This window comes from Mytilus californianus, unplaced genomic scaffold (genome assembly GCF_021869535.1).
Source record: "Mytilus californianus isolate M0D057914Y unplaced genomic scaffold, xbMytCali1.0.p SCAF_9, whole genome shotgun sequence".
In the NCBI taxonomy this organism is placed as follows: domain Eukaryota; kingdom Metazoa; phylum Mollusca; class Bivalvia; order Mytilida; family Mytilidae; genus Mytilus; species Mytilus californianus.
The window spans coordinates 81,856,706-81,872,257 of NW_026262745.1; the positions used below are offsets into that span (position 1 = coordinate 81,856,706).

Below are 15,552 nucleotides of genomic sequence, written 5' to 3' on the forward strand. Positions count from 1 at the left end.
ATTTCGACGCATGGAACTCTGACCGTCTGTATGGTAAGGTGCAGCGTCCCCCACAACCCCAATGCCCTGCCAAGACGATTCGAGGCCACCAGTGCACACACCCATGCCAACCGCGTAAAGACCTCTGCCTAAGACACTTGAATCTTCCGAAGAAAAGGGATCCGTATCAGCTGTGTAATACCTTCATGTGCAATTTATCGCGTAAAGACCTTTGCCTAAGACACTTGAATCTTTCGAAGAAAAGGGATCCGTATCAGCTGTGTAATACCTTCATGTGCAATTTATCGCGTATGGACGTTCGAACCAACGCTTCGGGGCGTTCACACCAACGCTTAAGGGCGTTCACACCAACGCTTAGGGGCGTTCACACCAACGCTTAGGGGCGTTCAACAGCGTTCGCTCCTATAAATAAATGACGTTTATCAAGATTACCGACCCTAAGCAGCGTGAGGCGCTCGCAAAGGAGTTGCATGAAACTAAGCGGAGCATTCAAGCCAGTAATATGCAGCATCGTCTCGACAAGATTGGACTCAGCCGAGACCTTTCCAGGGTGTTCAAGCCTGTGGTTGAGGCTCAGCGGGAAGCAGCTTCAAAAATCACCAAAACAATCGAAGATTTACCTGCAGCAGTGCCAGCCCTCCCTCCTCCACCGCCCGAGTTTGCCGACCCACTACCCATCGCACCACCTACAGACACCGTCCTCGGACCTCGAGCACAGCAGTATTTGCAACTCAGTATGACTCCTTCCGCCGACCATACCTTTGGATTGCGATCTGAAAACGATGGTATCTTCATCGGAAGCTCACCAGTTACTTTTGACGATGATGATATTTTCGTAGATGGTGTGAGGTACAAAGGAACCCTTGGCCTCTGGGAACTCATGGTGAAAAAGAAACCAGAATCGTTTGAGCCCGACGACCTTTACGACTATGCAGAGATCCTGAAAAGTTCCGGTGCCATGTATCAAGGCAATTCCACCCTCTCGAGAACCCCGAAGGCGAATAAGAGTTACAAGTGGAAGGAAATCGTATCCCACATCTACAAGAAGGATAAGTTTGGCAGTGGGCTGCAAACCGTGTTTCTTCCTTCCAACTTCAAGCAGCTTCTCGATCGCTTGGAACTGTGTGCTGCAGCATACCGAGCAGGAAACAATGGTGTGCGCAACGAAATTGTGTCGATTATCGATGCTATGAAAAGGGGTAGACATATCAGCATCGAGGAATATAAGGCACTGCATCGTAGCATCCTATAAATAAATGTTGCAAATCAAGAAAGGTTACGCTCGAAAGTACGCCTACGGTGGTAAAGGACTGTTTGACACAATCGCCAGTTTGGCTGGACGCATGTTTACTTCCTCTGCCGCACAAACCCTAGGAAGTAAGGCCATGAACGCTGCCACCAATGCAGCCTTGAAAGGTGTTGAAAAAGGGGCTTCCAAAGCCGTCGACCATGTGGTTGATAAAGTGACCCGCCCCAGAAAACGCAGTAAAACCCCTCAACAGCCTAGTGTTCAACGCAAAAAGCCAGAGCAAGTTCGGTTAAACAATCTAATCTCCGGCTCTGGTATCAAAACCATCCACGACTTCGTCCAACGCTATAAATAAATACATTATGTCTAACATTCTTACAATCACCGAAGGGTTGACCTTCGACGAAAGTCTCCAGGAATATCAGGTTCGAGAATACGAACCACAAGCCGGTGCCCAGCTGAATAATCCCGGTGCTGAAATCCGAATCAACATCGAAACCCAGGATTTGTTCCTACACCCCGCCGAAAGTTATCTCGTGGTAGAAGGTCGACTTCTCAAGAATGATGACACAGCATATGCCGATGGCGATCTTGTGTCGCTCACCCATAATGGTATCATGTATCTCTTCAAGAGCATCAGTTACAGGCTTTCCGGTCAGCAGATCGAACATATTAACGACCCCGGCATTGCCACCACTATGCTGGGAATGTTAACCTACCCCGACGACTTCTCCAAATCGCAGGGTCTCAACCAACTGTGGTATAAGGATTCTTCCATCGATGCTGAGGCTGAGAACACTGGATTTGCAGCCCGCCATGGATACATTATCACCAAGCCCACCAACAAAGGATCGTTTTCGTTTGCCATCCCCCTAAAACATATTTTTGGATTCGCAGATGATTACAACAAAATAGTGTACGGGTTCAGACACGAACTCTCACTCGTTCGCGATTCAAATGCTAATGCCATTTTGAGAGCAGCTGCCGTCAACGATCCGGCAAAGATCGTCCTGAATAAACTATCGTGGTTCGTCCCTCACATCACCCCCTCAGACGAAAATAAGATGCAACTGTACAAAACCATCCAAAGTAAATCCAAGATCCACTGTGGATTTCGCATGAGACAGTGTGATTCCATAGCCGTTCCCCAAGCCTCACAGTTTAACTGGCGCCTAGCTGCCAAGAGTGGTCGCGAAAAGCCTAGATATATCATTGTTGCCTTCCAAACCGACAAAAGTGGTGACCAAACCCATAATGCTGCCGTGTTCGATCACTGTCGATTGCGAAATATCCATGTCACCCTCAACGCTGAACGTTATCCAGCAGTCGACTATAATGCAGCTTTCAACGAAAATAGGATCGCCAGAGTGTTCAAAGAGGCCTCCGACTTCAGAAAGAAATTCCATAACATGGACAGTCTCCTCAGTAATGGTGGGATTAATCCCTCCGATTTCATCGACTTGTACCCCTTGTTTGTGATTGATGTGAGTCATCAGTCTGAGCGTCTCAAAGAATCCACGGTGGATATTCAGATCAGAGCCGAATTCGCCCGTAATGTTCCAGCCAACACCGAGGCGTTTGCACTTGTCATTTCCGACAGAATCCTACAGTTTGAATCCGATGGTCAAAAGATGAACGTTGTGTACTAAAAGTAAATGGATAAAATTCACCTACAACTACTCTTTGCCAGTCACCCCGCCGAAGTCTATGCGATCGTAGTGAAGGCTAGTAAACAACTCAAGGAGCAGTATGACGGTATCGAAGAGTGGAAGCAAAAATATGTGACAATGGTCTACCATAAATAAATGGATAACACATTGTTGCAGCAAATTGCTAATAACACCGACCCCAAGCATGGGTTTTCCTTCATCGTCTCTGGAAACGATAGCCAAATCCTTACCCGGTTCAACCCCCCACTACAACTCAAGGAATCTAAGACCTACGAAATGGCATTAGTAAACCTCGAAACCTATAACTCCATCCCCAACATTCATACAGGTAACAATTCCTTCCGCTACTCCCCCGACGATGGTGCCAACTGGTTTCCCATCGCACTAAGCACAGGTTCCTATGACATCGAAGACATCAACAATGAGATCCAGCGGCGGCTGCGGCTCAACAAACACAAAACGAAGATCATCATCGATGCCAACCGGGCAACCCTAAGAGCAACGCTGACCCTCGCCAGACACTATCAAGTAGACTTCAACGTTGTCAATAGCATCAACACCGTCTTGGGATTCGAGCGGCAGATTTACACGTTCGATATGATCACAAACGGCTATACGGAAGGGGAACACATTGTAAATATCATCAGCATCAACAGCATTCTGGTGAATAGTGATATCATCCATGGAAGTTATGTAAATGGTACACAGCAGTCTACCATCTACAGCTTTTTTCCCGCAGACGGTCCTGGTATGAAGATCATTCAAACCCCAAAGAATCTAGTATACTTGCCGGTGACCTTGCGAACCATCAATCGCATGCAAACGTATCTCACCGATCAAGATGGTAGGCCCATCGATTTCAGGGGTGAACATCTCACCATCCGCTTTCATCTTCGTGAGGTATAAATAAATGACTTATCACGAACATGGTTTAAACTTGACAAAAGGTCAAGCTGATAAACTACAACGGGCTGCCAAAAAAGGTTGTCCGGTCTCCATTCGTTTGTCCCACGCAAACCTGCAAGGTGAACACAAGATGTTGCTCACCACCCGCCAGGTTCAAAAGATCGCCAAGCTCCTACAAAAGGGTACTGGTGGTATGGTCCTAGAGTTGAGTGCGACCCAATTGAAGGAAAACATGCAGAAAGTGGGTGGCTTCCTACCAATGTTGGCGGGGCTGGCAATGAGGGCACTCCCCATGTTAGCAAAAACCATTCTACCCGCCTTGGGTGTTGGAGCCTTGAGTGGTCTTGGTGGTGTAGCCGTCAACAAGGCCTTAGGGTCTGGATTGTACCTGAAACGTGGTGGATGCGTTTGCACCGTGAAACCTAGTGGCAACGGTCTCTACCTCAAACCTTCAAACGCCCGGATCACCTATGGTGATGGACTCTACTTGAAGCGTGGTCAGCAATTCCACGACGGAGCTGGTCTAATCTTAGGTGCTAACAGCCCCTTCAAAAATATTCCCCTCCTCGGTATGCTCCTATAAATAAATGGATGATTTAGATTCTGGATACCGACAGACCAGAGTCGAATGTATGGAAGATCAACTCAACGCGGATATTCATAAGTATCAACGTACCTTAAACAACTATAAACGACTCGACAAAGTAGTGTCTATATTACAGGGTGCGTGTTCCGTAGCCAGTTTGATGTTGACCAGCTGCACCATGGGTTCAGCTTTGACCGGTATAGGTGCTATAGCCTCCCTTCCCCTAGGATCCCTAGCTTGCTTGAGTGCCACTGCCGTGATGGTACTCACACTGATCTCAAGGCGTATAATAAAAAAGAAGAAGAAACACCGCGACACCTTGCGATTGGTACAGTCCACAAAATCCTTGGTCGAACAACGTATCAGTACTGCTTTGGCTGACGATGAACAGATCGATAATGCTGAGTTTGGGAAGATCGTTACCTGCCTCAAGAACTACTACAATGAGAAAGATCAGCTGCGACAACCCCTATCCAGTTTCAGTGAGGAGCTTTCGAAGTGTGCTTCCTAATCCCCAAAAAAGGCTTTCCAATGGGTAAAAAGTCTCACGCCGTAATACTACTTTCACGCAATAAAAAGTATCACGCCGTAATACTACTTTCCCGCTATAAAAGGTCTCACGCTGTAATACTATTTTCCCGCCGTAATACTCTTTTCCCGCTATAAAAAGTATCACGCTGTAATACTATTTTCCCGCCGTAAAAGTCTCACGCCGTTATACTCTTTTCCCGCTATAAAAAGTCTCACGCCGTTATACTCTTTTCCCGCCGTAAATGTCTCACGCCGTAATACTCTTTTCCCGCCGTAAATGTCTCACGCCGTAATACTCTTTTCCCGCTATAAAAAGTCTCACGCCGTAATACTCTGTTGCCGCCATAAAAAGTCTCACGCCGTTATACTCTTTTCCCGCCGTAAAAGTCTCACGCCGTAATACTACTTTCCCGCTATAAAAAGTCTCACACCGTAATACTATTTTCACGCTGTAAAAAAAAAAAAAACCTGTGATACAAGATTTAGACTCTTTTTTAATAATGTGGGTGGTCCTTAAAAGGACCGAGATATTCATGTATTGATTTAATCAAAAGTCACCATTCAAGTTCAATACATATTTCATGTAACATGTCGAGATGTTTGAAAATGTCTCTTACTGGTAAGTTACATTTCAATATTTTCTGATGTAGATCAGCAATCTGGTAAAATTTGACCAGTTTATAAATATAACTAGCAGAATACACAAGTTCGTGCTTTGCGAAGTAGGGACACAACTCATCCTTATGTAGCTTCAATTTTTGTTTCAAAACAAAAATAGTTTCTCCTTGTCCGAACGTATAGAACAGTACATTTCGTCTTGTGTGATCGATTTTCTTCTGTAGATTTTTAATTCTAGTGATACAGTCCTTTTCATTTCGCAAATCAGGCGGTAATTCTGTTAAATCATCATCTTCTTGTTCTTGGTAACTTTCCATCAATTTTCGTTTGAACATTTCCCTTTCTTCCTGCTTCGTTCGTTTCTGTGCATTTTTTTTCCTCTCTTTTTCACATTTCGATATTTTCGCTGATTGCTCAGCAAAGCGCTCGAGTTTTGTCCAGTACTCGTTCAATTCCTGATCGCTAGGATAAGTGTTGCATACGTAGTTTCTGAAATCATCCATGATTGTACAAAATACCTTCCAGTCTTCTTCGTTCATTTCTGTATAATCCAAACAAAACAACGTCACAAAGGCAGTTAGCAACACTGCAAAACGATAACGTCTTAAAGCCCGCGTAAAAAGGACTATTGACGTACTGGCTATACAATAAGGGCATTACTAAAATCTTGTGCGTATCAAATGCGCATGCGCCGTAAAAAACGTCACACATCATTCCGTTACACTTCATGATGTGCTCCGTTTCAAGCATAAAAAAAAAAACTTTTCCAATCCGGCAGAAATGTCGGATCGGAAAAATTTTTTGTACCCCACCCGGCCCATTATTTTTTTTTTTTTTGGACTTAATTTCTCACAAGGTCGTAAGAGAAGTACTCCTGCTTGGTCTTTTTGCTGACTTTAAAGCCTGTACTTCTCACGAAGGCTCCTACCATGGGTCCTGTCTCTCTGTTCAGTCCACTGCAGGCCCACACCCTATTCGTTTCTCCTTCTCTGTTTTTCAAGGTGAGGATCTTACTCTTTCCAAACTTACCATCTACTTCCACCACTTCCAGGATTTTATAGATCACACCGGTTGAGAGTTCCTTCCATTTCAGGGTTTCCAGGCTCTGATCCTTTGCCTTTTCCTCGAAAACATTATCGTTCATAAAATCGTTGTCTACGATTTGTGGACTTCTGAGTTCCTCCATCTTTTGTACGAAAGACATATTTGTATTTACCCTAGGATTACATCCTTCTAAGGTGTTTGGGTTTTGTGCTAAACTGAAAGACATTCTTGTTTTTACCCTTAGGCTAATTGAAACGTATTGCGTTTGCATTTTATGTTTGGGGTTGGGGTTCCTATGCTAGATTTCCCCTTAAAAATGCGATTGCGGCAGAATCGGCCTTTTCATACTACTGCTTTATAAACAACATCACCGTAAATATTAGAATGACTTGTCATATCCCGTTTTTGATAAGAATTCTACAGGTACAACATGTACCGCCAAACTTTGTAACCAAATCTTTTGTATCTATAAAAGAATTTGGTAAAGGTTTTAATTAATTTCGAACAAAAAACAGGCTGGCCTATTCGAGGGTTTTAGAGAAAAATAATGAGTGGTTTCACGGGTTATGGCTATATATGCATTGTAAAGGAGATACAGGCGTATCATTTGTGGAAGGTTTCGAGAAGCGCTATGTTCCGAAATCGGAAACTAGGGCTCGAAATTAGAAAAATTCGGACCAAAAATAGAGGGGTTAGCCTATTCCAGGGATTCTAGAGAAAAATAATGGGACGTGTTACGGGGTATGGCTATATTGGTATTGTAGAGAGGTACAAGCGCATCATTTGCGCAAGGTTTCGAGAAGTGCTATGTTCGAAAATCTGAAACTAGGGCATGAAATTTGAAAAATTCAGACAAAAAACTTCCAGGGCTTCTTGAGAAAAATTAATGGGGCGTGTCACGGGGTATGGTTATATAGATATTATAGAGGAGATACAGGACCGTCATTAGCGCAAGGTTTCCAGGAGTGCTATGTTCAATGATAGCTAGAGGGTAGAGGGAGTATACTAAAGCTAGGAACAAAGCAAAATCAGAGAACATCAAAGCCGTACAAAAGACATAGCTGAATCAGCAAAGACTTATTGTAAGAATGTCTGGTCATATATAAACTCAAAAAGAAAATCCAAAAGCGGTATCTCAGAATTACACGACAAAAGAGACGGTAAAACGTTTATTGCAAGTAACGATAACGACAAGGCTGAAATACTGGTGTATTTCCAAAAGAAGAAGATGAAGATGAAACTTTTTTTAAAGATATTAAGTAAAACCTTCTAACAATGAAGCTTTTAAACCAAAAGAAATTAACAAATTATTGAAAAACTTGAATACGTCAAAATCACCAGGTCCTGACAAGTTACATCCAAAGGTTCTATATGAACTTGCAAACGTGTAACTGGGTCAAGAGCTATCTAAATGGGAGAAAGCAGAGAATACAAATTAACGGTAATTACCCACAATGGCATGATGTAACGAGCGGAATACCACAAGGTTCAGTCCTCGGACCAGTACAGTTTGTTCTTTTTTTTATAAATGATCTACCCTTATGTGTGGATTTTGATATATATGTCTGCTGGCGACACACAATTATATAGAGATATACAAACCCCAAATGATGTAGACATAGTCCAAAATGACATCGAATTATAAATTATTTAGATGGAGCGAGACATGGCTGTTACGGTTCCAACCTGACAAATATAAAGTGCTGTCAATATCCACGAAACAAACAAAGAACCAAGATTAGAGATACAAGATGCCAATATATGATGGTTCAGAAACAACATTAGAAACTGTTGAATGTGAGAAAGATGTATGTGCAAATAGACTATAAGCTTAAATTTGACAAGCATATCCAAACACAGGTAAACAAGGCCAATAAACTAGTGAGACTCATTCGAAGGTAATTTAAGTACTTGGATTTCAGGAGTTTTTGTTTATTATTCAAAACACAAGTATGACCCCAGCTTGAGTATGCCAGCCGTGTTTGGAGCCCATATAAGAAAAAGGATATAGACTCAGTGGAAAACGTACAAAGACGGGCTAGAAAAATGCTTCTGAATTTGGAAGATCTAACAAATGAGGAAAGACTTCTGAAATTACCAACGCTCAGATATCGTAGACTACGAGGCGTCATGATCGAAACGTACAAGATTCTTATCAAAATATATGATGAAAGGGCGTCAGGTGGTATTTTCACACTGAGTAACGGAACAACAACTAGAGGGCATTCATTGGAATTTGTCAAAAACAGGAGTAGACTGGATACTAGGAAGTTTTATTTTATCAACAGAGTAGTGGAAGTTTGGAACAGTCTCTTAGATACAATAGCCAAAAATTTCAAAACATTCGAACGCCGACTAGACAAATACTGGAACGAACATCCTATGATATTCGATTATACAACTTTATGATCAGAAGTAGCAAAGTTATTAATAGCGAAAATAATGACAATGAAAAAGATTAACAAAAATACCGAACTCCAAGGCAAATTCCAAAAGGGGGAGTCTATAAAAGCGGACAAAATCAAATGCTATCAATCAACGGAACAAGTGAAAAACAACTGCCATAGTCCTGACTTGGTATAGACATTTGCCGAAGAAAGTGGTGGGTTTACCTGGTTTTATAGTTAGCTAAACCTCCAACTTGTATGACAGCTGTTTATAGTTCGGTTGTGTTGACACAATTGAGTTAGAGCCAAATATAGAGGAGCAAGCTAATCTCCTGCTTTTTGATACACTTAGGTAGACTTAGGAAGGTAGTGTCGAGAGAAGAAGTATTGTCGACGCGATCAGCAGCCAAAGTTTTATTCACACCCCCAACGATAACGCGGCGTTTCTGGAATTTACATCGAACTGTTTTTTTGGACGCCCAGACCAAATCGTACTTTTGTGCTGATGAGGAGTCTAACGAGGACGCAGTCCATCTTCTCTCTCATCGTTTAATTATTGATAGTGTTCAGTTGATTAAGCAAGTTCTTGTTACACACAGAGTTGGGAGTGGTTGTATCCTTGTGTTGACCATAGCAGAGATCATGACGATATGCAGCTTGATCGACTCTATTGATTGGCATGGACCAAGGTTTTGGTGTTCTATCAGTATTCAATCGTTTGTACAGCTTAGTACCAGGTCCCGTGAAGTTGTGCCCAAGAAGATGCATCTCCACCTGTGAGTTGTTAATTAGTTAGTTCATAAAACCACCATCGGTAGTACTTATAAACTGGGATTTCCTCGATCCGCACACGGCGCAGGTTCCACCCCTCCGTCGTCGCCCGTTGATAGTCGCAACCTCAAAGCGACTGTTTGTCTCTGTATTCCTCTTACATTTCAAACACTAGATTGCCATTGTATTTAAATAAATGGACGTTGAAGACATCTTATACAAAAAAAACTTCAAACAGAAGCAATCACTTTCACCTCCCACAGAGGTCTGATAATTGGAAAGTCAGACGGCGGTAAGACAACGCTACTAAACAACCTTCCTCTTTGGTTGGGTGGTTAGATTTCGTTGACGTACTATCCCCACTAAGGCAACATGTCGGCATCGAACAAGAGGGAGACGTGCAAGACCCTCGAGAGCCTGACACCCACCGTAAAAACTTGATGGTGTTTGATGACTTGGTGATAAGCAAGCAGAACAAGGGCGAAGACTAATACGTCCGAGGTCGACACAACAACGCGTACGTCGAATGTTTCTATCTTTGTCAATACTTCTCCCGCGCCATTTGATCCGGGAGAACACCAACTTTGTGTGTCTCTTTCAACAAGACCCCAAGAATCTCCAACACATTCACCAAGATCAGTGTTCGTACTTAACCTTCAAGGTGTTTAAAACCTTATGCAATCGCTGCTGGTCTGAGCCTTACGGGGTTGTCACCATCGATCTGACTAGCACCAAGGGGAATGGGAAATACAGACGCAAATTAGAAGTGTTTTATGTACTTTTATATAAAGAATCTATCGTTACAAAGACTTCTTCGTAGAGAACCAGCGAGAGTTTAAGGTGGTCCTATAAACGCAAGTTCGAGAGTAAGCATATGTGGGAATGTGTAAATATCTCCACAAGATCTTTTCACGAGTTGTCCCAGGTTTCAGTTGTTTTGAATGTGGTGCTGAAAGGACCGATTGCATCGACTGCAATGCTGATTATGATACATGGTACGCTGGCAAGACCACAATGTAGTGAAATAATGGTCAGAGGACATCACTGCGTTTATTCGTGCCAACCGGGTAAAGATATCTTTGATCAACTGTGTAAACATTGGTGTGAATATTATCATGTGAGCCGATCTGGGGAGTATAGGGAATCTACAAATTTGGTTTGCTGCAAATGCCACAAAAAACCAAATGAGAGAAAATTATGAGTTGAATCGGGAATATAGATAACCTTCATTTATTCAACGACTTTTTAAAACTTGTGGCTATGGGGCGTTTTTTCAAACGCTATCAAATGATATGGAGTGTTTTTCTCAATCGCTATCAAACGCTAGGGGTGCTATATCAAACGCTATGGGCTATTTTATCACCCTATCAAACGCTAAGGGCTGTTTTAACAAACGCTATAAATAGAATGGCGTTTGTAGAAATTAACGATCCCAAGCAGCGTGAAGCTTTTGCTAGGAAGTTCCAGGATGTAAAGCACGGTATTTGGTCTATTTTCCATTTGACCCTTTCTTGGTGCATAACTAGGATCAAAACAAATCAAGTCTACGCATTGGTAAATGGTTAACTGTCTTGATTCATCATACCTTTATAGCCATGTCCCATGACACCTTCCATTATTTACTCTGGAAGCCCTGGAATAGCCCCCCCCCCCCCTCCCCTAATTCTGGTCCGAAATTTTCAAATTTCCAGCCCTAGATTCAGATTTTTGAACATTACGCGTCTAGAAACCCTACGAAAATCTCCTCCACAATACCTATATAGCCATACCTCGTGACATCCCCCATTATTTTTCTCTAGAAGCCCAAGAATAGGCCGACTCGCCTGTTGTTTGTCCGAATTTTTCAAATTTCGAGCCCAAGTATGAGATTTTCAATCAGTTGCCTTTACAATCAGCCTGGTGAACAACTATCTGAAACACAAATCCTACTGAAAACACCAGCTCCAAGTATTTTTTTTTCCTGAAAATAAAGAGACGTTGTAGCATAGTAAGCGCTACTTTTTGAATGACATGTTTAATTCATTAAAAAGTACAGTTAAGATTCATTTGGTCAATATTTAACCTTTGACATGTGTCATCTCCCATTAATATGACAAATCATATATATCCACGCCTTAATCATTAACATATTAAATGCACTCAAAGCTACCCTTTTCGTGCATTTAACACGTTTATTATTCGTAAAAGGCGTGCTATAAGTATAACACGTAAACGAAAGACGAAGGAGCAGAGAGTATATTACTGTTAATAAACGGGAAGTTGACTATTGCAAAGTTGAAATCATCAGACAGTTGTCATAAGTTGTCCATCTGTGTTCAAATCGGAACATCGGAAAAGAAATCTTTAAGAGTGGACAGGTCACAACGAGAAATTTGTGAAAATAATTGGGTTTCTTATCATTTTTTACGAGAATATTATATACGTAACTTGACGAATTCCCGTATTCCAAAATATAAGATACTACTAGACTAACAGTATACGAAGATGCTATGAAATCACATAAAGCATTCTGTACCATAAATACTGAATGCTAAACTGATACTGAATGGAGGTTTTGAATACATTTTTTAAACTGGTGTGACCATATCAAACCATTCTGGTGGTGAACTGTAATGTGAAGTGTGAATTCAAATTTTGAACGGAAGTGTCTTCTTTTACGTTCCCGTTCTGAAAAATCGGTGACGAAACGAATGGATGCATTTGGGTTCCTTTTTTGAGAAAGTGTTCCTTCTACGGTAGTCCTCGGGTTTTTTCCTTTTTAGCTTAACTGGCCCTTCGGACCAGGTGAGCTTTTCTCATCACTTGGCGTCCGTCGTCTGTCGTCGTCATTAACTATTTACATTTTGAACTTCTTCTAGAGAACCACTTAATGGAATGAAACCAAACATAGCATGAATGTTCCTTATGAGGTGCTGACCAAGTGTTGTTACTTTGTAGATGATCCATCATCCAAGATGGCCGCCAGCGGGGTGACTTCGTTTAACATAGGACCCTATGGGCAATACATACAAATGTCTTCTTTTAGAGAACCACTGAATGGAATGAAACTAAACATGGCATGAATGTTCCTTATGAGGTGCTGACCAAGTGTTGTTACTTTGTAGCAAATCTATCAACCAAGATGGCTGCCAACGGGGGACTTAGTTTAACAAAGGACCCTATGGGAAATATATACAAATGTCTTCTTCTAGAAAACCGCTTAATGGATTGAAACCAAACATGGTATGAATGTTTCTTTTGAGGTGCTGATCAAGTGTTGTTACCTTGTAGCTGATTTGTCATCCAAGATGGCTGCCAGCAGGGGACTAAGTTTAACATAAGACCCTATGGGAAATACATACAAATGCTTCTTCTAGAGGAGCACTGAATGGAATGAAACCAAACATGGCATAAATTTTCCTCATGAGGTGCTGATGAAGACCTTAATACATGTATCTTTATAGATTGAGATAAACTGTAAACTGCAAAAATATCAAGAAAAGAAGATCTACACATAAGTCAACATGAGCAAAATTGTCAATTGATATCTTGTTGGAGTTATTGTCCTTATAAAGTCATTTTCTACAATTTCAATAAATTTATTGGTAATTTCTGTAAACTTTACAAAAGTCTTCTGCTTTTGATTAAATTACGGGGCCAATATTAAACCAAATTTGGCCTCAATCATCATTAGGGTATCTGTTATGATTTTAATCTATTTTACATGATTTCCAAAACCAAAGTAGAATCAGATGAGCGACACAGGCTCTTTAGAGCCTCTAGTTTATTGTAAGTCCCGAATGGTTCCGAGTTCTGTATTTCCATTTCCATTTCTAAGCCTAAGGGGCCCTGGAGTTATCTATCGCGTTTCAATTGTAATTGCCAGTCAAGAAATATCCTTTACGAATAATAAAACCTTACAAATGCTACTATAATTCAATCTTTCGGAATTTCACACAACATATTCATTCAATCTCGCTTAAAAATATATGCGCAGTAACTGCGTCTTATTCCGTAAAATTTTGAGGGTGTCCAAATATGAATGTGTAGCTTACCACTATTCTCGCCCGTGGATTTTAAACATTCAGCCCCTTTGTTCAGAAAAATAGTATGTTTTTTTTCGAAATGTTAAAGGAGATGTTGGGCAAACGTCAATGAGACAGCAACATAGCGACCAAAAAATCGAAAGAAATCCTTCCTTTGTTTGGATTAACTTTCGTTGCGTTATAACTATTTATGGAATTTGTTTTACATTTTTCAGGCTGGCTTTGTTCCGAATGTCTTTAAAGCAATGTCTTACAGACCAGATGAATTGAAAGCTTTTATACAGTACTACGATGTAGTAATGGATGAAAAAGGTAAAAGAAATAAGTATATTACATAGATCTCTCCGAGAAATGTATCCATTTAACATTGATTACATGTCGGTCTTAAAGAAGTAGGTTCGATAAGGCCCTAAAATGGCCCCTATTTCTAGCTACAATTTCAAAATTAGGATTTATTTACCAATATCAAAACAAATCATAGCTATTATAATGACTAGATATATATTATGTCTTTTTATTAAAAATTTACGTACTTGCGTTTTTTCATGACGGTTAAAATCCAGACAATTTTGTCAAATTTCACAAAATCTCCATTTTTGGCCTATTTTGAATGTAAATATCAACGCTTTAAATAAAACTTTAACAAAAATATTTCTATTTAACTTTCTTACAAGTCTTTTCATCAACTTAAAGCATTTTTATGCCCAAGCCGTAGCTGATGGGGCATTACGTTTTACCCTTGTCCGTCTGTACGTCCGTACGTTCCAAAATTGGTTTCCGTTTTCTATCGTTAGTTTGCCTCAACTAAATTTTATGAAACTTATCCACAATGCTAATTACCACAAAACACAGATCAAGTTTGAATTTTGGTGGTGTCACTTTCACCGTTCTAAAGTTATGCCCCTTTACAAATGGAAAAATTGCTGAAATATTAGTTTTTGTTCTCTAACTTTAGTTTGCCTCAACCAAATGTTATGAAACTTATGCACAATGCTGATTACCACAAAACACAGATAAAGATTGAATTTTGGTGGCGTCACTTCTACTGTTCTAGAGTTATGCCCCTTTAAAAATGGAAAAATTGCTGATTTTTTTGTTTCCGTTCTCTAAATTGAGTTTGCCTCAACCAAATGTTATGAAACTTATGCACAATGCTAATTACCACAAAACACAGTTCAAGTTTAAATTTTGGTGGTGTCACTTTCACCGTTCTAAAATTATGCCCCTTTACAAATGGAAAAATTGCTGAAATATTAGTTTTTGTTCTTTAACTTTAGTTTGCCTCGACCAAATGTTATGAAACTTATGCACAATACTAATTGCCACAAAACACAGATAAAAATTGAATTTTGGTGGCGTCACTTCTACTGTTCTAGAATAATGCCCCTTTAAAAATGGAAAAATTGCTGATTTTTTTGTTTCTGTTCTCTAATTTAAGTTTACCTCAACTAAATGTTATGAAACTTATAAACAATGCTTATTACCACAAAACTCAGATCAAGTTCAAATTTGGGTAGTGTCACTTTTACAGTTCTTGAGTTATGGCCTTTTATAACGTTATATGCAAGCGGGGTAATCATCTGTGTCCCATGGAGCATACTCCTTTTGGCTGCTTTAAATATTTTTTGTAGTTTTAAAAAATCCTGTGTTTTCATGAGGGTCTGGATGGGGGTCTTTAATTTCTGTATATATCAAAGTAAGATTGGAAACTGATAGAACATATTTGATTTAGTCTTCTAAAACCACTTTTCTGCACAAAATTTTG

The 15,552-nt window shown here is 40.6% G+C and overlaps 1 protein-coding gene across 2 annotated transcripts in view; it reads left to right on the forward strand.

Moving 5' to 3' along the window:
* LOC127716503 (uncharacterized) overlaps positions 1–15,552 on the forward strand; it is a 102,381-nt gene that overhangs the window by 35,297 nt on the left and 51,532 nt on the right. For both annotated transcript variants that reach the window (XM_052222744.1, XM_052222745.1), the window contains exon 3: positions 14,003–14,099. In XM_052222744.1, coding sequence (XP_052078704.1) covers positions 14,003–14,099 — 97 coding nt within the window. The remainder of the gene's footprint in view (positions 1–14,002; positions 14,100–15,552) is intronic.